Source organism: Drosophila santomea, chromosome 3R (genome assembly GCF_016746245.2).
Source record: "Drosophila santomea strain STO CAGO 1482 chromosome 3R, Prin_Dsan_1.1, whole genome shotgun sequence".
NCBI classification, from domain to species: domain Eukaryota; kingdom Metazoa; phylum Arthropoda; class Insecta; order Diptera; family Drosophilidae; genus Drosophila; species Drosophila santomea.
Window position 1 is genome coordinate 14,233,110 of NC_053019.2, and position 24,051 is coordinate 14,257,160.

Genomic DNA, 24,051 nt, shown 5'->3' on the forward strand with positions numbered 1-24,051 from the left:
ATGCGCACATAGCTCACCGGGCATTGGAGCAGGCGGCCACCGGGCGAGTGGTGCTGCCACAGCTGACACTGCCCCCTGACCCCCAAAGCACCACTCCCCACCACTCCACCACAGCACCACCCATCACTCCGCCCAGACAGACACACGCAATTGTGCAACATGCACTTGCAGCGGCAACAACCTCCTTTTTTATCGCATATGCCGCTTTTTTCGGCTGCACTCCACACACACAATTCAATGTCAAAGTCCACCAAAGTAACCACCCGCCCGAGTGCGCGGTATGCACCATATATGTATGTACATGTATGCGGCACAAGTGGGGCAATGCACGTTGCAGTTTCGTGTTAGGCTGCATTACGTATACGCAGGGTGGCCCGCGAGTGAGTGGCGAATTTGAATGCAAGCCAAAAAAAAAAGCACTCGACTGCACCACCCTTTTCCCGGCTGCAGCTAATTGTCGAGCTCAAAACTGCACAATTGTGCATTTCCGTGCATATTTTTAGTCTGTCTCACAACGAAAGAGTCCTTTTGGCCAAAAAGGGGGCCGTCGCCATGAGGTGTGCATATTTAGTTTTAATACCTCGGGTATTTGTTACCTGTTGCCGCGCGGTTTTACTTTTTGCTGCAGCTGTTGCTGTTGCTATTGCTATTGCTGTTGCTGTTGCTGTTCCTGTTTATTATGGGTCACATATTATCATTAGAAAATGGCATTTTGTCACGCAGCTTAGTTGAGGGCTAACACACACACACGGACACACACACTGGCGCAACATTTAATTGTCTTCCGTTTTCACTGAAAGTAAAACACTTTCAACACTTTGCTTGCCAACATGATATGAACTGAACTTTCCATGCAACAGGGTTTAGTGGCAGATCCGCCGAAGATATTAACTGGCGGGGCACTTGGTGATGGTCTGCCTTTGCCGCTGGGGGTGGGCTTTATTAAGCAATTATGTAGACAAGCTTGGGCAAATTGGCCATTGGCCAAACTAGAAAGGTTCCTCCCCGCTGAAAACAACCCCGCCCTTCGACAGTCTTTCCTGCATCTGGCTAGGAAATGATAAAATAATCGCTGCCAACTTATCAAATCTCACAACAGAAATGCCAGATTTGCCCACACACACACATGCCCATATGTTGATATGCCCACATGCCCCTCACAGCCTCTGTACTCCGGATCCCCCACTATAGAGACGGGCGGGTATTATTAAAATCGCATTAGAAGACGCCGCAGACGAGCTTGTCTAAATTGTAGCTGCGGGAGCGACAGAGAGGGAGCGACGATGTGCCGCCAGGTGGGAAAGGGATGGGGCGCAGAAACAATTAGACTGTGGGGAGAAATCTTTCTTGGCCGTATAAAAAGGTAAAATGCCGCAAGAAATGAAAAGAGAACAGCACAATCAAAATGGTTAAGAAAAAGAAACGAACTACCAGCTAACAGGACTTTAAACCACATTTCTGATACCCTTTATGAGATTAGACTCTTTAATTTGTATTTAATAAAAAGCACTAACTAGGCTACTTTTAAATAGAGCTCACATAGAGCCCTTAACCCAGCGAAAAGCTGAAGAACTGGAGCTGGGAATTTGGGAAGAAGTGATACCAATTTCCCGCACTGTTCCCAATTTATCCACCCACTGGGTATCTCTACATGGAAATAGAGTATTCGCAAACTAAGTAACCTCGCTGAGTATCTCACCATATCTCTCCGCTCGCTGGCTACCGTTGGAGATCTTTATGACGATTATTGATGCCCGACCAGTCCGCGTGGCCTGATGACAATCCATGCACCATGCAGCAAGCAGCATGCAGCATATGTATGCCATGGCAGCACCACATCCTTGCGGGCTGTTGATGCGTTTTAAATGATGACGCCACTTAGCATTTATGTCGGCTAATGCCAACTCTCGCAAGGAGTGGCTTAGTTACCCGCTGTTTGGCCCCATCTTCGACCAGAATCAAGATTCCCGATCCCAGTTTCCAGATCCCAGATACCTCGGCTCCCCTGTGCCCAATCCTGCGACCTGCTGCTGCTGCTGCTCTGTAATTAGCAGCAATCGCGCACATTTTTCTCCGACTCAAAATGGGGGGACTGCTTCCTTTCGATGTACTCGTATGCAGCTCGATATGGTGGCTGCAAATTGATATTTAAATACGCCCGTATTAATTACGCGCAGTATTTGTTGTGTGTGCGGTGTTGTTTCTTACAGTTTTTTTCAGTTCGGTTATATTAATTACGACCGCACCGCCACGGAGGCACTAATGGAGCATTGGCAAATTTGTCTTTCCGAGCGGTCAGCGTTTCAGTTCAGCTCAGTTTCAGTTTTCCTTCTCATTTTCACTTCACACGTCGCTCGGTCGGATTGGGCCGGCTAACTAACGGTTAGGTTAGTTCCAGTCGAGATCGGATCCAGTCGAGAATCGCATGCGTCGCCGCCATTAGCAGTCCATAAAACCCGACTTTAAAATGCAATCAAAAACAATAATGCGCCAAATAATAAACAAAACAATGAAGCGTCGTACCAAAAACTTTTGCATGATTTTTCTGCTGCTTTTTACTTCACGTTTCATTTTCTTGTTAGCAGCGCCAAGTCTTTGAAGGCGCATATCCGAATAGATAATGACAATGGCTCATCTGGGGATTTCGAGGGGAGGGAACTGGAATGGAAACCTGCAATTACACCAAAATCCACCGCCCTTCCCTCTTTCCTCCTCACTCACCCCTGTCTCACTCACTCTCTCTCGCTCGGTTCAGTTGAAACTCATTGATTTAATTGCAAGCCATTTCCTGGTGGTGTTTGATGTGGAACTCCAGATCCGACTGGGATCGGCTCGGATGAAATAAGCCGCTTAGGCACTGATTACACTTTGGCCGCTATTGTGGCTCCTAAGCGCCGCCATCGTGGCTCCCATTCAAGCAGCTCCTGATGTGGTCAAAACAGAGTTCATTCCAAGGGGCGGCCCCGGTGCAGGTCACTGGAAGAACGCATAGAATAATATTGTTACTCTAAACATTGCTGTCCTAAAACTCAAGCCGTTTTTTTCAGTGTTTCGAAATGCCTATGGCTGCCTCGATCAATAACATTTCATTCACCAAATATGACGAGCCGTGGCAGCTACTGTAATTACACCTTTGCCAACCCATCACATACACATCACATATCATCTCCAAGATTCATTCATCTAACTATTGATACTCGGATCTATCCACTTGTCTGAGTAGAACACCGAAAATCGACCAAAAAAGAAACACATATTTAATTCATAGTTATACCCGTTACTCGTAGAGTAAAAGGGTATACTAGATTCGTTGAAAAGTATGTAACAGGCAGAAGGAAGCGTTTCCGACCATATAAAGTATATATATTCTTGATCAGGATCAATAGTCGAGTCGATCTGGCCATGTCCGTCTGTCCGTCCGTCTGTCTGTCCGTCTGTCCGTCTGTCCGTCTGTCCGTCTGTCCGTCTGTCCGTATGAACGTCGAGATCTCAGGAACTACAAAAGCTAGAAAGTTGAGATTAAGTATACAGACTCCAGGGACATAGACGCAGCGCAAGTTTGTCGATTCATGTTGCCACGCCCACTCTAACGCCCACAAACCGCCCAATACTGCCACGCCCACACTTTTGAAAAATGTTTTGATATTTTTTCATTTTTGTATTGGTCTTGTAAATTTCTATCAATTTGCCAAAAACCGTTTTGCCACGCCCACTCTAACGCCCACAAACCGCCCAAAGCTGCCACGCCCACACTTTTGAAAAATGTTTAGATATTTTTTCATTTTTGTATTAGTCGTCTAAATTTCTATCGATTTGCCAAAAAACTTTTTGCCACGCCCACTCTAACGCCCACAAACCTGCACTTCTACTAGCTGAGTAACGGGTATCAGATAGTCGGGGAACTCGACTATAGCGTTCTCTCTTGTTTTGATTTAATTTTGACCCGTCGACCATTTCTCTTTGAATTTCTTTGCAGGCCCTAAATGGATTTCTAATGATACTGACATGCGAAGGCGAAGTCTTCTTTGCCACGCACAGCATCGAGAGCTATTTGGGTTTTCATCAGGTAAGTGCCACCAGCTACCAGCCCCTGGCCCCTCAGACTATCCGTTCTCATTCGCCCCGTTTTTTGATTGATTTTAATTGCCGACGGTTTTCATACAAACTCTTGTCCGTCTGTTTTTTGGGTCAATCTCCGAATTGCGGAAGCGGTTTGAGAAAGGAAAACACTTTGGCCCAGAATCGCCGGGGGACATAAATAGAAATTACTACCCAAATCTCATAGTATAGTTTCTTATTGGCCTTTGTAAAACGCATCGGTCTATTGGGATATTTCACCTGAACATATTATGATTCTCTTAAAATAAAAGCAGAAAAAGAAACAAGAAAATATTTACAGGTTCACGTATTATGGTAAGATAAATTGAACAGGAATTAGGCATCCATCCTGATTGTCGTATACTCTGACCCAAATCCAAGACCTCAATTGGGGCTCTTGGTCCTCGGCCAAGTTGTCTGCGCTGGCCATGCTCAGTGGGAACGGGGACCTGAATCGATTCGCGGAACCGACAGATCGTAAATTAAAATCAGATTGCGCAATCGCTGGGAATCTCCCCTTGAATCTCCCAGCCGCAGCCGCAGCTGCAGTAGCGGGGCGTGGCCAGATTGATTCCGATGCGGGCACTGCGATTGCGATTGCGATTTGAATTCGGGCTCCTTCGGCAGCATGTTTGGGGTACACCTTCATTGTAGTTTTTTGCCTACTTTATTGTCGAATGGAAATTGAAATTGTAGTTAGCATCCGCCCGAGTTTGTTTTCTCTTTTTTCTCCTTTATGTTGTTTTTTTTTTCAAATTTAGTTGTAAATGTGTAAAGCGGCACTTGCCACGCCCCGTTTGGCAGCTCAATTAAAAGCGTAGCCCGGCTTAACGTTCGAGAAAATCAGTTGGGTTTGTTTGCTTTTCTGGTGTGCACAGAAAAAAGGCAGCAGAATGGCAGGGACAGGGAGCAATGGAGGGGGGAATCCCTTGTAGCCCCCGTCAGGCGAATCTTCCTGCTCCTGGCGCGTGCAGAATTTATGTCTCAATTTGTGGCCAACATGGGGCGCATTTTCAATTTGCGCGCATTTTGATTTATACGCCCCGAAAACCCCGGGCGAATAAGAGAGCGCCTGAGAAGCGGCGTGAGAGTGAGAGCAGTATCAATAAGAATCCCCAGGTGACTGACCCCTGGCCGATATATCAATATAACAATATATCAATACTCCACAGTCGGACATCGTCCACCAGTCGGTGTACGAACTGGTGCACTCGGAGGACCGCGAGGAGCTGCAACGCCAGCTGCTGTGGAACAGTTTCCTGCCCGCCGACATGTCCAGCATGCAGCTGGCGGAGACCCTGGCGCCGGACAAGGCGCTGTACCTGGAGCGCAGCTTCACCGTCCGCTTCCGCTGCCTGCTGGACAACACGAGCGGCTTCCTGCGCCTGGACATCCGCGGCCGCATCAAGGTCCTACATGGCCAGAACCGCAAGACGGAGGAGCCGCCGCTGGCCCTCTTCGCCTACTGCACGCCCTTCGGGCCGCCCAGCCTGCTGGAAATCCCGCACAAGGAGAACATGTTCAAGTCCAAGCACAAGCTGGACTTCTCCCTGGTATCGATGGACCAGCGCGGCAAGCACATCCTGGGCTACGCGGACGCCGAGTTGGTCAACATGGGTGGCTACGATCTGGTGCACTACGATGACCTGGCCTACGTGGCCAGCGCCCATCAGGAGCGTAAGTACACTATTCTGCATAAAGATCTGAATACATGAAACTAAACTAAAGTTTTGTTTTCCGATTTTCTGTAGTTCTGAAGACGGGTGCCTCTGGCATGATTGCCTACCGTTACCAAAAGAAGGATGGCGAGTGGCAGTGGCTGCAGACGAGCTCTCGCCTGGTCTACAAGAACTCCAAGCCTGACTTTGTGATCTGTACGCACCGCCAGCTGATGGACGAGGAGGGCCACGATCTGCTGGGCAAACGCACCATGGACTTCAAGGTCAGCTACCTGGACACGGGACTGGCGTCCACCTACTTCTCCGAGGCGGACCAGCTGGTAGTACCGCCGAGCACCTCTCCCACGTCCCACGCCCTGCCGCCTCCGGTGACGCCAACGCGTCCAAATCGCCGCTACAAGACGCAGTTGCGCGACTTTCTCTCCACTTGCCGCAGCAAACGCAAGCTGCAGCAGCAGCAGAACCAACCGCAGACGCAGCAAACCTCGCCACTCGGTGGCCAGGTGGGGTCCCCTGCTCCGGCTGTGGCCGTGGAGTACTTGCCCGATCCGGCAGCTGCAGTGGCCGCTGCCTACTCCAACCTGAATCCCATGTACACAACCTCGCCGTATGCCAGTGCCGCGGACAATCTCTACATGGGCAGCTCCATGCCGGCCAACGCCTTCTACCCAGTCAGCGAGAACCTCTTCCATCAGTACCGGCTGCAGGGCGCCGTCGGCGGCTATTACACGGATTATCCGCACTCCGGCGCACCAGCCTCAGCTTACGTGGCTAATGGATTCCTCTCTTACGACGGATACGCCATAGCCTCCAAAGCGGACGAGAAGTGGCAGGAGACTGGAAAGTACTACAGTGGCTACAGCAGCGGCTATGGAAGCCCAACATCTACGCCACAGGTAAGAAAAGTCAGTGGCATTGCTATACCCATTAAATACCTTTAACTTTGTGTCGAAGAATGGAACTCTAACCATTAATATTGCGATATTTCCTTACAGCAAATTCCCCTTAAGACGCCGAAGTCTTCACCACAGGTGATGGAGGTGATATCATGCTCCTCGGACGGACCATCACCCGTGGGCGGAGCCACGCCCAACGGAGTCGGAAGCGTGACGCCCAAAGTAGAGTTGGCCGCAACAACGGCGGCAGCCGCAGTGGGTCAGGATCCCTACGAGCGTCAAACGGTGCTGATGTGGGGCACCACGCACTCGAGTGGGGTGCCGCTAAATAGTCTTCATGGCGGACGAAGTGGAGCGGGAAACCCTGGCTCACCACAGCGATCCACACCTCTAGCCAACGGATTGGGCTATGCTAGCGCCAATAATAACAACAACGATCATGAACCTGCAACGGCGGCCAAGTGGAACGGGACAAAGGAGCTGCCGGGCAAGTCGGGCAGTGCCAGTACGCCGGAGAGCTACCAGATGCAGCATGATGACTCTGGCCTCTACTCCGCATCCTCGCACACAACCTCTCCGCAGCAGCAGCAGCAACAGCAGCAGCAACAACAGCAGCAGCAGCAGCAGCTCCAGCAATCCCAGCGAGGAGTTGGTTCCAATGTTAGCGCTCCTAGCAGCTCACTCACCAGCACGGGCACAGATCAGCAGGCGGTGCACCCATCCAGTTGCCACCAACAGCAGCAACAGCAGCAGCAGCAACAACACCATCACGCCCACCCGCATCCGCACTCGCATCATCACCACCATCATCACCATCACCACGAGACGGCGCATCAGCACAGCAGCGAGGTATGGACGCCCGCCTCCTACACGCAGTACTCGCAGTACTTCACGTACCATCATCCGCATTCGCATCCGCACCCGCACCATCCGTCGGCTGGCGGCGGTGGCCATGTTCCGGCCCAGTCGCATCACCTGCACCACGGCCACCGCTAGAAGATGAATAGATTGCACCAGTAATGAAGCACTCGCACTCTATGTACTCACCCACAACCACTCACCTTCTTCTGATACCAATAGAAACCCACTTCAGTGCACCCAAGTGTGCTCTCTCGCCTGACTACTAACCATAACGATCCTCCCTAGATCATTCTCACCACCCATCATCAGCAGCAGTCGCAGCCGCAGCAGCAATCGCTCGCTGGCTACCCGCTGCACCACCAGCTGGTTGGAGTAGGATCAGGATCACCACCGCCGCCGCCGCCAGTCACATTGTCCCGCTCGCCCAACGCCTTGCCGGCGGTCAGCAGCTTGCTGAATGGATCGGCTTCAGCAGCAGGAGCATCGGATGTTCCGTACCAGCAATTGGCCATTGTGTCCGCTCCACTGGTGATCTGCGCCGAGGAGGTGGGTGGAGGCGTCAGCAGCATTGGCCGCAAGTCATCCAAGCAGCAACAGCCCCTGCAGCACCTGCAACAGCAACAGTCGCTGCAACAGCAGCACCATGCAATTTACCAACAGCAACATCACCACTCGCAGCACCATCCGCATCATCAGCTGCTCTATCCGGCGAACATTACGGCGCACACCGCGCTCGCCTATGCCCCGCCCACCGCCGGGGGCACGTATGCCGATGGCAGTCCGCTGCTCTCGTTCTCCGAGGTGACCAACACGCTGCTGAACCAGTGAGTGGTGCAGGGAGGAAGCGAGGAAGCGAGGAATAGAGGAATCGAGGAAGCGAGGAAGGGAACCGTTCAACAGTTTTGCCAAAATGTGGACTATGACTATCGTATCTTCCATAATCTGAACCAGCTACGAATGGATATAGCCAGCGCACGCCATTCGTCCACCCACTCCTTGGTTGATTCTCAGAAAACTGCAGCAGCCGCAGCCGCAGCAGAAATAATTTCTATTTATTTTACTGTGATAATTTATAGATACATTGTATTGTATGTGACACTAGGTTGGCCCATCAACAAATCCATGACAGCCGTAATAGCCGTATCCAATCTTCCAGGGAATCCGGGTATGGGTACTGCAACCTTAACCAGCACAAAGTTACGAAGCCAATCCGCGTTGATCCCAAACAATCGTGGGTAGATAGCGGTTAGCTTCGACATTCAATTTCAGTTGTAGTTACAACCAAAGATTTCTCTAACTTATACTTATCGTTTTAGCATAATACGATCCATCCAATTGGCTTCGGTTTGTAGCGCCAAACTTTAGTTACATTTTAGTTGCACTCGCGATCCGAGTGAGAAATAAATGCCTAAACATGTGCGATTAAGAGTGCTTAAGTAGCATTTAAGTGAATAACAGATGCTTGTATCCATATTTAATTGAACTTTAGACATAACGAGTAAAGCAAGATAAAGTAATTTTCATGATTCCTATCGTTTAGCAAGTAATTAAATTAATCAGTAAGCGGATATATCCGCATACATATATTGTATTGTGTGTTTAAAGTTTTCTTGGAATTTCTAGTCGCCCGCATAAAAACATTTACTTATAAACTAAACAAATATCATGAGATACCCCTTGATGATATAAATATTTTGCAACTCGGCAGGCATTACTGTAGGTAGTCTGTACTACCGACTATTGGTAACCAGTAATGTATGAGCTATCCAGCATCACAGCTTACACATTGATAATTGAATATGTATTCGAAAAAAATATATTTAAATTGTAGATAATCTGTCAGCTAATAAACGAAACATTTAATAAAATCTCAATTATAAATTTATAAAAGAATCCCGAGTGCACGTAATGCGCGCCTATCCAAAACAATCAGAGCGAAATAAATCTAGAAAATAATCGAATTACTTGATGGTCTTTCAATTCAACATCCCTTTCTTGCAAATTTAGGTAAACTTACACTGCGTCTAATTCAAATCTGTTGTCAAGGAGCTTCTATACCAATAAATTGACCTTCATAACCGGTATATTTTAAAAGGCCGGCTTTTGTAACTCGATTGAGAGCTGCTGCGCATTTTGCCTATGAGTATACCACGAATATGGCATGTAGAAAATAATCCCAAAAATATGCCACAAAAGTCTGGTAAAAGAAATTAAAACGATGAAGCTGCATTGCTCACGTTGATTTACAACCAAAATTATATATTTAAGAGAGAAATGTGTATAAGTTTTTGAGAAAAGCGGGGATGACTTAAATATAACATTTTAGTAAAGGGAGTATTTACAACCTGTTATCAGGCACAAATGCAAACTTTTACTTTAATAATTGGAAATCGGTTACGTAAAAAAAGGGCTTCCTACAATATAATTCGTTTAGTAAATAGATGGCTGACGTCGCCCCGGTTTTCCAAGGCGCAACAATAGTAAATCACCATTTTCCATGGAGCAATTGCCATTCAACCGCAAGCCATTACCATCTCCAAAGTTAATTGGGGACTTTACTGTCTTTAATTGACGACGACAACGTGGCACACACACGCGACACACAAAAGTTTTGATTGACACCTAACAATCATATTTTCCTGGCAGTATGGATAATGGAAAGCATTCATCAGATGCTGGGTGCAGATTTAAAGACTAAATAAGAAGTACAAAGGCATAATCATCCGGCGAAGCGGGAGCGCCCCAAACTCAACTTGAATACCAAGCAATCCGATGTGGGCTGCGTTGTTTACGCTCGATATTAAATGAATTATTCTGCAGCCATACTCATTCGCATTATCCCAAGACCAAACATATCCAGTGTGTGTTTTGGGCCTCGAAAGCAAACCAATTAATCACTCACACCAGTTCCTATGTGCGATACAATTGAACCGTTGAACCAAATTCACATTGAAGATATTTGTCGATCTGATGGCTTCATTGTTGAAGAGGCTGCCGAGCACTTGACTTGGATTTGTTGGGTGCCCTCCGGGCAACCTGAGGCTAGGAGCTGCTCCTCCTCCATTGCCAAGTGAAGGTCGCGCTCATGTACTCGTAGTTTACCTGCCGCAATGGGAAACAATAGCTGTGTATGCTACCTTTTTGGCATTTCAGAACAACCCCTGACCGAAGTAGAGGCAGCAAGTGAATGGCAGTTGGCCAACAAATTGCCGATGCTCATGCTCTGCTTGGGAAATTTGAAGAGGCGCCCAAAGTGTCAATATGATTTAAAATAGCCGACCCAATAACAATTGACCACCCTCCCCACCTTGTATTGGGTGTATGACTATTCAAATATACTGCTTGTTAACTACGATCGTTACGGTCACTTTATTGTTTGGTGGCCAGTTCGTGTCTTGAGTCTTTCGATTGACGCATCTTTTGAGATCATTCTCTAATAGATTGCAGCCACAGCAGAAAGAGAAACTCAAACCAAAATAGAAATAAATTCAACAATTAACAAAGTGCGCCGTTTGTTTACTTTGATTTACTTAACGTTTTTTAATTTTTCTTTTTTTTTGTTTCATCTTTGTGCTGCCAATGCTGCTTGCAGTGCTGGCTTTGGAGCATGACCTTTAATAGTCGTGCTGTACATTGTGCCATGGGCGTCTTGGTAGGTCCGTCGCAGATCGAGATGGAGATCAAATTGGAGAGTGGAGTCGAGGAAGCTGGACCATCGAGCATCGGAAATGCCTGCAATTGAACTTCAAATCCGATTTTGGCGGCTGCCTCTGTAAGTGCAATAAAATGCTGCCAAAGGTGATAATCTTGGCTTATTCATTGCTCTTGATGTTCGTCACTTAAGGTCAATGATATGGCAGAGCTGACCGCACGCCGGACGCGAACGTGATCATCATCGCTCAGTGGACTCTGCGAACTCCGTCGACCTTGCTGCATTGTTGGTTTGACAAATTTGTAGCAACTAGCAGCTAGCTGACGAGTTTTCCACTTTGCTTGTGACCACCGGATGCGGCTATCATTCGAGTTACTTCTTTGGTCGTTTGGGGCAGAGGTGTTTACCTCTCCTCTTAGCACTTTGCGTTGAGTCTTTTTGCGTATACGCAATAATTTCCATATGACTCGCCTGTTATCAATTATGTGCGCTAAGTCGCTCCACTTTCGATTTCAATTCGCAGCACGACGAATAAACTCTTAATAAACGTGTGAATCTGCCCCCACGGGCTGCCTTTATTTGCTCAGTCGTAAAGCTCTTCACTGGAACCGAAAGCCGGGGACCTTGTCAAATAGTCAAATAATCAGCTCTGCGAGAGGAGAACTGCCTGAGTAACGACTCCGACTATTGGCATGAATTATGTGGAATTGCACCAATTTGGCAATTAAACATGTGTAGTCGTCCAGTCCCCGTCCCCGAGTGGGTGGAAAGCAGGGGGTTTTCAAGCCAAACAAAGACAGAGACAGAGAGAGAGAGAGAGAGAGAGAGAGACAGAGATAGAGGCAGAGAAGATACAGTGAGCATAAATGGCAGATACGAATGTTTGTAGCCGCTATAGAGGCTCGCCGACCTTCAATGGAATCACAGCCCGAGATGATGATGATGACACACCTACATACATATGTACATACGTATTTCGGTGTGTAAATTCTGATGTGGGTCCCACACCTTCTCACTGTTCTTTTTGCCATGACTGGAGTGAACCTCTTTGACATCGCGGCTAATTGCACAAACGAGCAGAGCAGGGAAGCTGAGAATCGAATTCCAAGTTCGTGATATGTAAGAATTAAAAGTCAAAGAATGTCGATCACGGGGACCCAGAACTCCCACACCGACATACAATTAATTTTTGGCGGCTCTGCAATGTATTATCATCTCATCAAGTCGTCATTAGTCACAATGTCTTGCAAACCTCTGCGTTGCGAAATTTTAGTTGTTATTAAAATGTTTGTCTTCATAATTTAGTTGTGAGCATAATGTAGTTTGAGAACTTTAATTCATGTTAATTTATTACTCAATTTAATTCTGTGAACGCAAGAATAAAGCTTTTGGAAATTAAATTTAAATAGAGCTCGGATGCTTAGTAATAAATAGATGAAAATAATTGTATTTTTTAATTGGACCAGTGCTACCTCATGAATTTTGTATTAGTGTATTTTTACTCAACGTCGGTCAACGCAATTTTCTTAGAAGAAGGTAACGAAATAGGAATACCGCGCAATACATGTTTGTATTAGCTACAGGTGACAATAAAACCCATCAATGGTTCGTTTTGAATCCCGTTATTTACGATTTAAATAGGAGCTTTGCATTTTTGGGCCGCACACCTTGCACGAGTTACCGACCCATCGGTACCACGCCTACACTCTCCACCGAAACCCCCTCGATCGTTCCAAATTCACTAACAATGTTATTGAACCGGGAAACATTGTAGCTAGTAAGCGAATGTCGCAACTGCAGACACATCCGCTTAGAAGCTACATCAGCAAGAATACTATGTCAAGCATTGGACAGTTGGCCGGCTGCAAAATTATAATGTAAACAAACTGAGCTAGCTAAGATATATATAAGACAAAGACATTTTTCAGAACTCAGTCTCAATTCACTCTTTATACAACGTTGCTAACGAACGGACGTGTACTGTCCAGATATATTTTGTATAATTAAAAATATAAATATCACAAACGAAATAAAGTGCTGTATTTACTGAAGAACACAAATGGAAATTTGACTAGAGAAGCGATACATCATCGACGTCACCTGGGCCACGATTGACTGAACCAAGAGGACTCCCACTCTGATGGTGACTCACGCGCCATCAGCGCTGATTGCGGGTCTTCAGCTGTGGTCGAGTGTTGTTGGCGCTAAGATTGACCTTAAAAACGGATTTTTATGTAGGGATGGTGTGTCAAATGGACCTCCAGCTGTCCGCTGGCAAGCTACCGAGTGATGATACTGCTGGAACGGTAATGTTGCTTCTGTGGCATCGGCAAGTCATTGCTCACCCAATTTCAAAATATTAACAGCGCACACACTGATAGACACCCTGAAATAGGGAAAATATGAGTAAAAAAGCTTGCATTAAATCCGCTCTAAGACAATTCCATTGGCATTCAGCGTGTGGCTCAAATTTCACTAATCACCGAACCTTCCTCCATCACTGCCCCTCTGTGGGATCAATCATCCGATCGATCGAATTCGGGTTTCGATTGCCGCACTGAAGGTCGCCCTCCATCGATTCGTCTTCGGCAGCTCGAAGATGAATTACATTTACATTTCGTTACTGTAATTGCTAACGAATTGCAGGCAGGAACCCACATGATGTACGAGTATTACAAACTCACACACAACACACGATCCAAAGATCTCCTTGAGGTAAAGGTCATATTCAAGTGACATTGTCTGAAACGAATTTTGAGTCAGTTACTACTTTCCCACATACACGGGAGGTTATCAGAACTTTTCGAACAACTAAAAAATCGGAAGTCTTGAATTCAACTAGAAACTTTCGAGGCAGTTTTAGTGAGTTCTTTTGTTTAGGGAGAGCTTGGGACTTTCAAGCGCCAACACCATGAACACCGACACCATCAACCTTGAGGACGACTGCAGTAACATCTCCTACAACTCCAACAAGAATGCAGATATCGATCCGGACCTGGAGCTCCAGACCCCCTCCGAATCGAAGCCACCGGCCACTCCCCAGACAGGGGGGCGCAAGCGGGTGGACACGCCCATCCGGGTGCGGGACATGATCAACCTTTACAACTTTGCCACTCAGAAGAACCAGGAGCTGGAGATGGCCAAGTCCCTATACTTTGGCTCCATGTCCAAGTCGGAGGAAGAGCAGCGGACGGATCTAGAGGGCGGTAGCAGTCTTTGCAACGTGTCCCTGTCGGAGGATAAAGAAAAAGAAAAGTGAGAGTATAGCCGCTGCGCTTGTACTTTCTCCACTAACCAGTCAATCCAACTACAGCGAGGGTAACCTTCGAGTGACCAAGGAGTCTGCACTCTTCCAGTCGCGCAATGATGAACTTACAGCTGATCCCTGTGCAGTGCAAGCGTCCTACCAAAGCAAAACCACCATTCGACACACTAATCAAGGTGGGTTAACTTGAAACTAATTTAGATAAAAGATATTAAATATTCATGTCTAGCTAAGACTTGTATGAAAGTCAAAACGGCAAGGGCATGAATATCAATTAGGTAGGCAACAATAACTTGTATATTCCTTTCCTCTGTCGGTTTAAAGATTTTTTGTAGTTTTTATTATTGAAAAGTATTCGCAATTTAATTGGTCTATAATTAATTTTTTCCCCCCAGGTGTGCGCATCATAATAGACATTTTTTTTGATAAGAAGGATAGCGAGATAGACATTGTGGGCAGCCGCGTGGAGACGGACATTCCTGAGAGCCGCATCTTGTCTGACTTCCAGCAGCATTCGCTGGACATGAAGAACCAGGAGCTGAAGCCGGGGATCCAGGATGGGCCGAGTACCCCAAAGTCCACATAGGCTAATCCCAGATACCCAGGAGATAACTAACTAAATTCCAGGTTATAACGGCTACGCTACGTTTATATATGTGTTATTTTCTTTATTTTTGACAGCAGAAAAAACAAAAAAAAACAACAAACCATAGATCGACTCTCGACAGTCTCGACTTTAACTTCCTTCCAGGTCCATCACGAAAATGAAAATGGCTAAAATGGGGAAATTGGTGAAGGGGAAAGGGGAATGGACGGGGGACCCAACGCCCAGCGTTGCCCAATGGGGCAACACACGACTGCGATGAAAACCTGAGTGCAGCAAACCTTCTCGTCTGCTCGTATAATGTTTTGGCTTTTCCGCGACAAAAGGGCTTTGAGGAGTAAATAAACGACTTGAATCGAAAAACGAAGATGAAAATGGAAAATGGAAATCTTCGCTTACAAAACCCAGCCGCCAGAAATCTGACAACGATGCCGCCAAAAAAGCCAGCCGAATCGAGCGAATCTGAGATGGGGAAAATGATTTCACAATTTGGCGCCCAATCTGGCTCAGATCTCTTTAAGCCCCGTTCAATTGCTCTATTTAGCCTACTTCTTCTGCCCGTATACCCAGCTGCCAAAGTGGCGTTAACGCAAACGTTCCTATAAATTAGACAAATAAACACCGGTGGGTGAAGGGTTGCCCTAAACGGTGGCATTGCAAATGCTAATAACGTGCAATGAAAATGAAAACGTAGCTGTTAACGGTAAATTGAAACTGAGAATCTTGCTGAAAAGCTGTAAAGCTGAAAAACTGAAAACTGAAAATGAAGCTGCAATGCTAACGCTTCGCTGGCTGAGGGGCTCAAAAAACCCGATTGAACTTCGTTAACTGGCCGAGAAGATCTGGCACAGTGGCATGAAGCGAACTTATATAGCTTATACAGCCTCATAAATAATATGGTTTAATACCTGAAACCACTGCTAAGTTCCAAACTTACATCATTTTGCAAGCTTATTTGGCACATTTGAAAGTACTATATTTGCATAGATTTCTTTACAAATGAACAGAATTTTCTCTCACACACGTGGGCGTCCGCATCGCCCACTGTGCGCCGATGACGAAGCTCCGCTTGGCGCTTCTCCAGCGGAGACCTGGTCTGTAGCGGGCGGCCTAATGGGAATCTTAAACCGAGCTGGGTGCACTCAGAGTCTTCAGTTCAAGACGCGACTTCGAACGAAGCGGTTGTGTCGTTCCGGGCGAATTGCGAACCCTCAGATACAAGATACTAACTTGGATACTGTTTATAGGCGCGCTCATTCGAAAAGGACTGTGAAATGATGTGCTAAAGTGTTGATGGCATGTCTTTATAGTATCAAAGCAAATAATTTATGCGAACCAATTCGGTTGGTGGCGACGGTGTGCGATTGCTCTTGACTTTGTTTTTTCAAGCCAATGCAATTGCATTAGCAATCTGAGCTTGATGCACTTCGAGTGCTGCTGACATTTGATCTTTGCAAAGATCACATCGCACTGAATCACCAACTCGCATCGGATGTGTGAAGAGGTCCGCGACCATATGGAATACATTTCAGCACACCACCTACGGCGACAATTAGTTTGTACAATTTAAGATACTCCGTCAACTGAAGACGCGGGCGAAGGTGAGCCCGCCGCCGATCGGTTGGAATCGACATCGGAATCTCGAGCCCAACATCTTAGATCTTGTGCTTGCATCTTAATAACTTCCTCTTCTCCAGCCAGTCGGGGGTCCAATCGAAAACAATTAGAAAAATGCCAACTATGGCTGGGCAAAATAACTTGAGCCTGGCCCTGCCGTAATCGTAATCAACCTGTAATGCCAACTAATTGGCATAATTGTTGCTGCATCTCGGCGATTATTTGCCGTTTGAGCATCTTCGAGTTAGATTCGCAATGCTCTTTCAATGGAAATGGCTGGCAAAAATGTCAAATAGGCTTCGCCTTACTGGCCACAAGGCAACTTAAAAAAAAATGTAGAAAAAACCGCGAAAAAAGCAACCAAGAAATAAAACTGCAACCAGCATCACGAGCTTAACCCAAGGAGGATAAAGCGGTAAATATTTTCCGTTGTCAAAAAGGTCAAGACAGGGAAAAACCGCCAAACTAGATGCCAGTTCAGTATTGTTCGCTTTTGGTTTTTAGCCATTTTTCCTGCCGCCACTGCCGCTGCTGCTGCTGCCACACGCACTTGGCTCGAATGGCTGCTGGCCACAACTTGCCACAAATGTTGCGGTTAGCATTGAGCCAGATGATCTCGTTAGCTGAAAAGTATGAGATTTTATTGGGCAATTGAACTTTGCAGCTCGGCGATTTGATGTTCCTCGGACCCGCTAACCTAATAAATTATACGAAAACTGCTATGGGCAAACGATGGCTAGACATTTTATGCCTCTAGGAAAAACATTTCAATTACCCGTAAACTTAATTGCAAAAGTGAACTTAAATGTTGGTTTGAATGGCAGAGCGAACATATTAATGTTAATACTTTATTTATTGTCAGACGTTTATTTCTTGCATTGAAATCTTGGTACTTACGGCCTATTATTCTTTTATTACAAAATCGATATATTACTAAAACTTCATTTGTTTTAATGAAAAATAAAAAGTAATCAAGGAGAAGTCATTTTTTGCATATAATACATTTTATGTTTGCATAAACCCATTTAGGTCTAACTTCCTCTAATCAGCTAATGGGAACCTACTCATTGAAAAACACACTTTTTTCATCATTAACAATGTGGGTGACTTAAAAAGTAAACTTTATTGCCTAAACGTATTGATTGTTAGACAGCATTAGTGCAACATAAAAATCCAATTCTTTTTATAACAAAATCCCTGCTTAAAGACCTTTTATCTCTTTGACATAATCAGTGTTTCTTTTGTTTGACTTGTGTCAAAAACGAGTGATGGCGCTAGTAGATATCGACAACATTAAATCAAAGAGCTGGGAGACTTTGAATGTGTTTACACCGCAAGACGAGTCTCGAAGTGAGGCTGAAATTAGTTCTGAGCATATTCATACTTGGAACACCATTATGAGCCTACTGAAGACGTTCTTGACCCGAGCGGATATTCACAAAGCTAAGAGCCTTTGCCGGACAAGTCAATTTCGACCAATTTGGATTCTATAAACGGTCATAAAGTGCAATTTTCATTTTGGAGCTTTGTTTGCGACTACGATTGACAGTTTTATCGGTGTGACTACGTGTTTTTTTTTTTTTTTTTTATGCGAGGAGCGAAGTGGCAAGTGGCAAGGTCGTAAAATTGAATTGTAGGTGGAGGTCGAGGCAGAAACGGGGGAAGAGCCAGCGACAGCGTTGCAAATTCTGTCAGTCAATAAAGCAGCACCAACTGCAGAAGTTAATGTTTTTTAAATTACACTTACAATTCATTACGAAAGCGTTGAATCAAACAAACAACTTGAAGGCGAAGAAAATTTTCTAGTAGTCTCTTCGTAGTGACAACAAAACCGACGAGAAAATAAATTTTTATCACCCATAGGTTATTACCTATGAGGAGATATTTTTGGGAAAGTTATTACTAAGGTCGGTTACGCAAAGATTGGCAACAAAAGACACATTACTATTATACGGCTATGGGTGGATGGTGGAAAGGAATGGGTATTAAGATGCGAGCTGCTATTGTGTAAGGCAATTAGCGCCAACTTATATGCCCTGCCTGCACTTTCCCATCAATTGTGACCAACGATCATTCAATAACATATTAATAACTTTCAGTTTTTAGCTCTCCATCGTGAGATCCCTCCCCTCCCAAACCATCCCCGGACCCACAGAGAACAATCGGCGAAATGTTGGCACAAACGCAAATTATCCCAACGCCTTGGCGACTTTTGACCCTGGCTTTGTTCTGCTCAGCTTTATTTTTGGCCAGTGAGGTAAGTCCGACTTAAACCCTTAGACCGGCTCGAACGGGGAATTCGAAAGATATGCCAGCGGAGATTCCGATGGCGATGTGCACGTGAGAGAGCATTGAAATGCAAATTGCGGAATTGTATAAATATTTAAACACAGTATTTGTTAAGCGGCGAAGATGCTTATTATCTTCCTTCCGAAGATTGCAATAATTAATAGCTGAAATAACGTAAACATATCGTACAATCAATGCTAATGAAGCTCCCCCTAAGTGAGCACTCAGAAACGTATTTAGCTAAATATAATATACAATAATTTTCACTTCTGCTTCTCAACAATAAATCCACCTCCAGAAATGGTAATCCGCTAAGACTGTGACTATCATTATCATTAAAAGCGTGACCCTTCAATTGAGTTTTAGTATTGTAAATCAAAAGGAGCTGGAAAATTCTTTCCATCTGTGTTGCCTGCCCCTGGGAAGATATCCAAACCATATTCAAATATCAACCGAACTTGGAGTTTCTTAATGCTCGATCTTATTACGATTTTTCAATTAATACTACTTTTTTGTATACAATGTGATGCCAAGTACTAAGTATTAGATAGTATCTTAATAAATAGCAAATTACAAGGCAAGCCAAGAAATCAAGCTAAAAGTAATTATAATTATACACTTTGTCTGATTTGATGCTGATTTTTAATGGTGGTAACTCTTAAACACAAATTAAATAGGAAATGTATGGTGTAGCTGTATCTTTGTAACAAACTAACAATCTACTTATTTAAACAAACAATTTGAGACATTAATCTCTGATGAATTGTTTTACGGTTACAACCAAATCGAAGGTATACAAATTTATTAAACTTCTTAATTTGCTTTCAATGTGTGTAAGTATTAAAGAATAGATTGACGACAAATTAATTACACGACTTGAGAAGTCAAAATAACATAAGTGCGAACATCGCACTGCGAATCAATGGGATTTCGCTTGCATGGAATACATTGTACAAATTACCATAAATTACTGTCAATTAATTTGTTTAATTTGTTATCGGTGAGACTGTCATTCTGGGGAGTAATAATATTATACTTCGGAAGTAAACGCTTACCAGATTTAATTTGAGGGCTTTCATATTGCCACGAGATCCCCTGTGGAGGCACCTCCGACAAATGTTCGTGGTGTTGGCCACCGAATCTTCCGAGCTTCCCAAGACACTTTTTTGAGCAACGGCGGAAAATGTTGTAATTTTGCGCTCTTTACGCTTTGTTTCATTTTTAATTTATTCTATGTGTGTACGAGTGCATCCAATCCACAGCCCACAATTCACACACAGGCCGGCAAAGATACACATGATTCAGAGAAGCAAAGGTCTCGAGACAAATACGAGTGTGGTGTAGCCAAAAGACACAAAACAAAAGACTCCGCTGACCAAGTGACCTTTTTTCCGACTCGTCTGACACTTTTGCAGAAATGGAACACACACTGCCAGGCAAACAACAAAAACTGAGGGAGAATAGTGTGTTGATTGTTTTCGCCATTTGCATACAAGAAATTAAAACGAAACCCAAGTCGAGGATGAAGTTGTGGCTGTTATGTAACGGACGAGTGGGCAACTAGGCGCAGAATGTGTGTTTTAGTGCGGCCCGTAAATATGCCTGAAATGAAATTGAAGAGCGTTTCAAATTATGGCAAATTGCCCGAAATAAGAAACACTAACAGCTCCGTCTCGCGAAATTGAAATCTCGACTGGGCCTTGTGTTTAGAGGATTGCGCAATCGGGTTTCCTTAAGTGATTCCCTGTCGTATTAGGAATAATTACGGTCCAGATCGTTCCCCTCAACTCTGCAACTTGAGGAGCTGTTGAGCTTTCCATCCAAGGGAAATATCAATTTCGTTTAACGAGCTTCTACTCTGAGGGGACCATCTCTCCTTATAAGTAACCCATTCGAAAGCAACTACTTAAACTGACTTGAATTTATCTATGGACTATACAATTCCCGGTCATTGTATCTAAAAGTGCACTTAAAAACCTATGTGTCCTAGCCTCTTTTAAAATCGCTTTGTAGCATTAGCTTTATTAGATAGTATGGTTTGTAGTTCCAGTCTCTCTTAGTATCATTTGCATCAAACATAATTCCATAAATTCCCTTTATAGACGCCATCATTCTTTAAGTTATTTATATTTAAACCTAAGTTACTAAGCTTTGGCCGAGAGAAAGGAGCTTACATCTTTGAGATATAATAGGGAGATAGGAGTCTTCCGAGTACAATCTGTAATTGGCCACCTTTGATGGAGGTTTTCGCAGTCCCAAGACTTTTGAAGTAGCTAAACAAATGACACAAAGATCGATATCGGCGAGTACTCGTGCCCAGCATGTGTGAATGTGAATGTGATTGTGAATATGAGTGCTGTAAGCGTTAGGTGTACATTTTGCGTTTCAGGCTGGGAGTTGGGGTTCAGACCGCAGGTTGGATTTGGATGCTGCCCTGACTTGGGCCCAAGAGTGATGAATTGACGCGATGTCATAACTTGGCACATGGTGCCACGGCTTCTTGCATCAGTCGACCTGTGCTGCTGTGTGAAATGTCAACTTTATGTTTAGTCGGTTTTTGTGGAAACTGTTGTTGTTTCTCTATGATGTGCCTAATTATAATGAAAAAATTTCACGTCGACAGTAGCAAATTATAGCCCAATGACTTATCGAAATCTGCCACTGGATCTACACGTACATACATGTGCAGAAGCTTCCGCCCAGTCCGTGAAAAATATTTTCCCAGCATTCCGAACAATCTATGAAATCATGAATCTCTGACCAAAAAAGTTATGTAAGTCGCCACTGAACGGACCTACTAGAAATCCAAAACAATCCGCCAGCAGTGATAGTTTTTGTTAATAGAGAATGATTGGTGGAACTATTATATTTTTTATAAACTCTCTAATAATTGAATCTCTCTGCAGGCTCAAAATGCCATTCCAAAAACGAATGCTGCCTCGCAACTGATGCAGAAGACATCATTCTCCTGCGCCGGACGCCCAGCCGGGTATTATGCGGATGTGGAGACGGGCTGCCAGGTGTACCACATGTGCGATGGCCTGGGTCGCCAGTTCAGCTACACCTGTCCAAACACGACACTCTTCCAGCAGCGAATGCTCATCTGCGATCACTGGTACATGGTGAACTGCTCCAAGGCGGAGAGCAACTATGCCGCCAATCTCCTAATTGGTTTGTGTTATACCCTTATTAAATAATATTTGATTTGACAACAAAATCTATTCCAAAGGTCAACGGGACAAGCCCTTCGTAAACGACGAGGAAAACAGCTTGCGCACTCCTAGACCTGATCTACTCGATCGTCCTTATGCGCCCGACTATTCCGGCGAGTCCTTTAGAAGCCAATATAAGGTGATGGGTTTATATTAATATCTAGTTGTTCAAATACTTATACTGGCCTCTTCTTGCAGCAGTTCACTTCCAGCCAGAATCAGATACGCGATGAATCCGTCAAGGGAGTCGGTGCGAGTAAATTGGATCCCCAGATATCGCAGACGCGTTGGCGCATTCCACCACCCAGTCGGACAATCCTTCCACCGGCCTATGAACCGCAAATCGAGCTGCCCAGTGCCCAAGCGGCCAAGCCCCGGGTACCAATTACCACTAGCACCACCACGACCACTAGAGCGACCACCACCACCCGACCAACAACCACAACTCGGGCCACCACCACCACAACCACAACTCGAAAACCTCCGGTAACCGCCAGGCGGACGGAGGCCTTGCACAACAGGCGACCAAGTCTCCAGGAGCAGGATATGGACGACTTGGGCACCAGCCACAGCACACGGTACAACACCTCGGCAGACTTCAACTCGGCGGAGTCGCCACTCCGTGAAACAAAACAGTCCAGCACCAAGCTGACCAAGTTCATCAAGCCGCCGTCAAAGATCTACGAGCCGCCCTTCGTGTATCCCATCTACAATCTAGAGGAGTCGCAGTCCCAGAACGGGGCAGTACCCACCACACTGCGCACATCAACGGCAGCTCCATTTAGTGCTGTTCCAAGTCGTAAGGAGGTCAGCACCACAACTCCACGCCCACTAAGTCGACCAACGACCTTGGCCGGCGTACCCTTCTCCTTTGCCACACACCCAACTACGGTTACTACGGTTGGAGTACCGCCACGTAGCGATAATCGCACTCCAGCTCCGGCACAGAGCTTCCGCCTGGCCACGCCCACCACCACTGCGGCACCACCATCACGCCCGGCCCAGATGCCCTTCAACGATTTGCTGCCGCCGTTCGTGGACTTTGTGCCCCACGACATAGCAACCACCCAGGGACCGCCTATCTACTACGAATGGAAGGTGCCCTCGAACGGTCTTGAGCCTCCCAAACTGGACCCACCCATTGGAGTGGATGGACGTGAATATCCCGAGAGCACTGGAGACTACGGGGTCACCAGCAAGCAGGATATATTCAACAGCCGACTGAACGATATCGGAAGCCACCAGAAGAAGCCAGTCCAAACTACTTCGCCTCTCCAGCAGTCGAGCACCAGCCACCGGTTGGCCATCTCCAGGTCCATTAAGCCCAAAGACGAAGAGAAACTGCAGCCGGAACCGGCACAGCGGCGATCCGATGTGGTGACCAGCTCCACCGATATAAGCCATCTGCGCAAGCAACTGCTCATTCCGGAGTACGCCTTTCCGCTGGAAACCATTGGGCGCACGGGCTATGGTCCTGGCGCAGGAGAAGCGATTGGAAGCTCCGGCTCTAGCAGCGGAGATCTGTACAACTCGTTCCAGCTCAAGATCCCCGAGCAGCGCGCCAAGTGGTTCGGAGAGAACCCCAAGTGCCCGGAGTGCCATCCTTCGTTTGTCCTGCCGGGCAGCTGCGAGCCCTGCCTGCGCAGATAGTCCTGCTCCCATTTCCATTTCCATTCCCGTCTCCGTCCGTCCCATCGTCCATTATCCGCAACCGCATCCGCATCTGCTACTAGCCCTAGTATTAGCCTCCGCTAAGTAGTCCCGGAGTGAAGCATCCACGCATTTAAGTGTTAATGTTATTGTATATCCGCAGATTAATTATTAAACTACACAAATATCTTTGTGAATGATTTATTTCTCCTGTGGTGGGCAATTTTT

The 24,051-nt window shown here is 45.8% G+C and overlaps 3 protein-coding genes and 1 long non-coding RNA gene across 12 annotated transcripts in view; 3 read left to right on the forward strand and 1 right to left on the reverse strand.

The window, feature by feature from the left end:
* LOC120452881 (probable serine/threonine-protein kinase yakA) overlaps positions 1-9,461 on the forward strand; it is a 31,221-nt gene extending 21,760 nt beyond the window's left edge. For 3 of the 6 annotated variants that reach the window (XM_039637333.2, XM_039637332.2, XM_039637336.1), the window contains 5 exons: positions 3,977-4,066; positions 5,271-5,775; positions 5,850-6,673; positions 6,773-7,522; positions 7,820-9,461. In XM_039637333.2, the coding sequence (XP_039493267.1) occupies positions 3,977-4,066; positions 5,271-5,775; positions 5,850-6,673; positions 6,773-7,522; positions 7,820-8,362 (2,712 nt within the window). In that variant the 3' untranslated portion in view covers positions 8,363-9,461. Of the gene's footprint in view, positions 1-3,976; positions 4,067-4,496; positions 5,218-5,270; positions 5,776-5,849; positions 6,674-6,772 lie in introns of those variants that run through there. The other 3 variants (XM_039637335.2, XM_039637337.2, XM_039637338.2) reach the window with 3 other exon arrangements.
* Positions 1,638-3,005, reverse strand: LOC120452883. Its single transcript, XR_005616507.1, has 4 exons — positions 2,722-3,005; positions 2,524-2,658; positions 2,209-2,460; positions 1,638-2,134 (listed from the first exon to the last, which is right to left on the reverse strand). It is a non-coding gene; the product is annotated as an uncharacterized LOC120452883 (long non-coding RNA).
* Positions 9,462-13,947: 4,486 nt separating the features above from the next.
* On the forward strand, positions 13,948-15,163 carry LOC120453955. The gene is made up of 3 exons (XM_039638902.2): positions 13,948-14,441; positions 14,500-14,627; positions 14,847-15,163. Exons 1-3 carry the CDS (start codon positions 14,098-14,100, stop codon positions 15,035-15,037), a joined length of 663 nt encoding a protein of 220 aa, XP_039494836.1. The 5' UTR covers positions 13,948-14,097; the 3' UTR covers positions 15,038-15,163.
* A 1,046-nt stretch (positions 15,164-16,209) lies between these two features.
* On the forward strand, positions 16,210-24,012 carry LOC120453113 (mucin-2). 4 transcript variants are annotated; one of them, XM_039637649.2, is made up of 5 exons: positions 16,210-16,656; positions 18,772-18,929; positions 21,868-22,132; positions 22,191-22,312; positions 22,372-24,012. In XM_039637649.2, exons 2-5 carry the CDS (start codon positions 18,843-18,845, stop codon positions 23,821-23,823), a joined length of 1,926 nt encoding a protein of 641 aa, XP_039493583.1. In that variant the 5' UTR covers positions 16,210-16,656; positions 18,772-18,842; the 3' UTR covers positions 23,824-24,012. The 4 variants fall into 4 exon arrangements, with proteins under 4 accessions (XP_039493583.1, XP_039493584.1, XP_039493585.1 ...); XM_039637650.2 differs by having other exon boundaries at positions 18,779-18,929; XM_039637651.1 differs by having other exon boundaries at positions 16,211-16,656; positions 22,375-24,012.
* Positions 24,013-24,051: the final 39 nt, after the last annotated feature.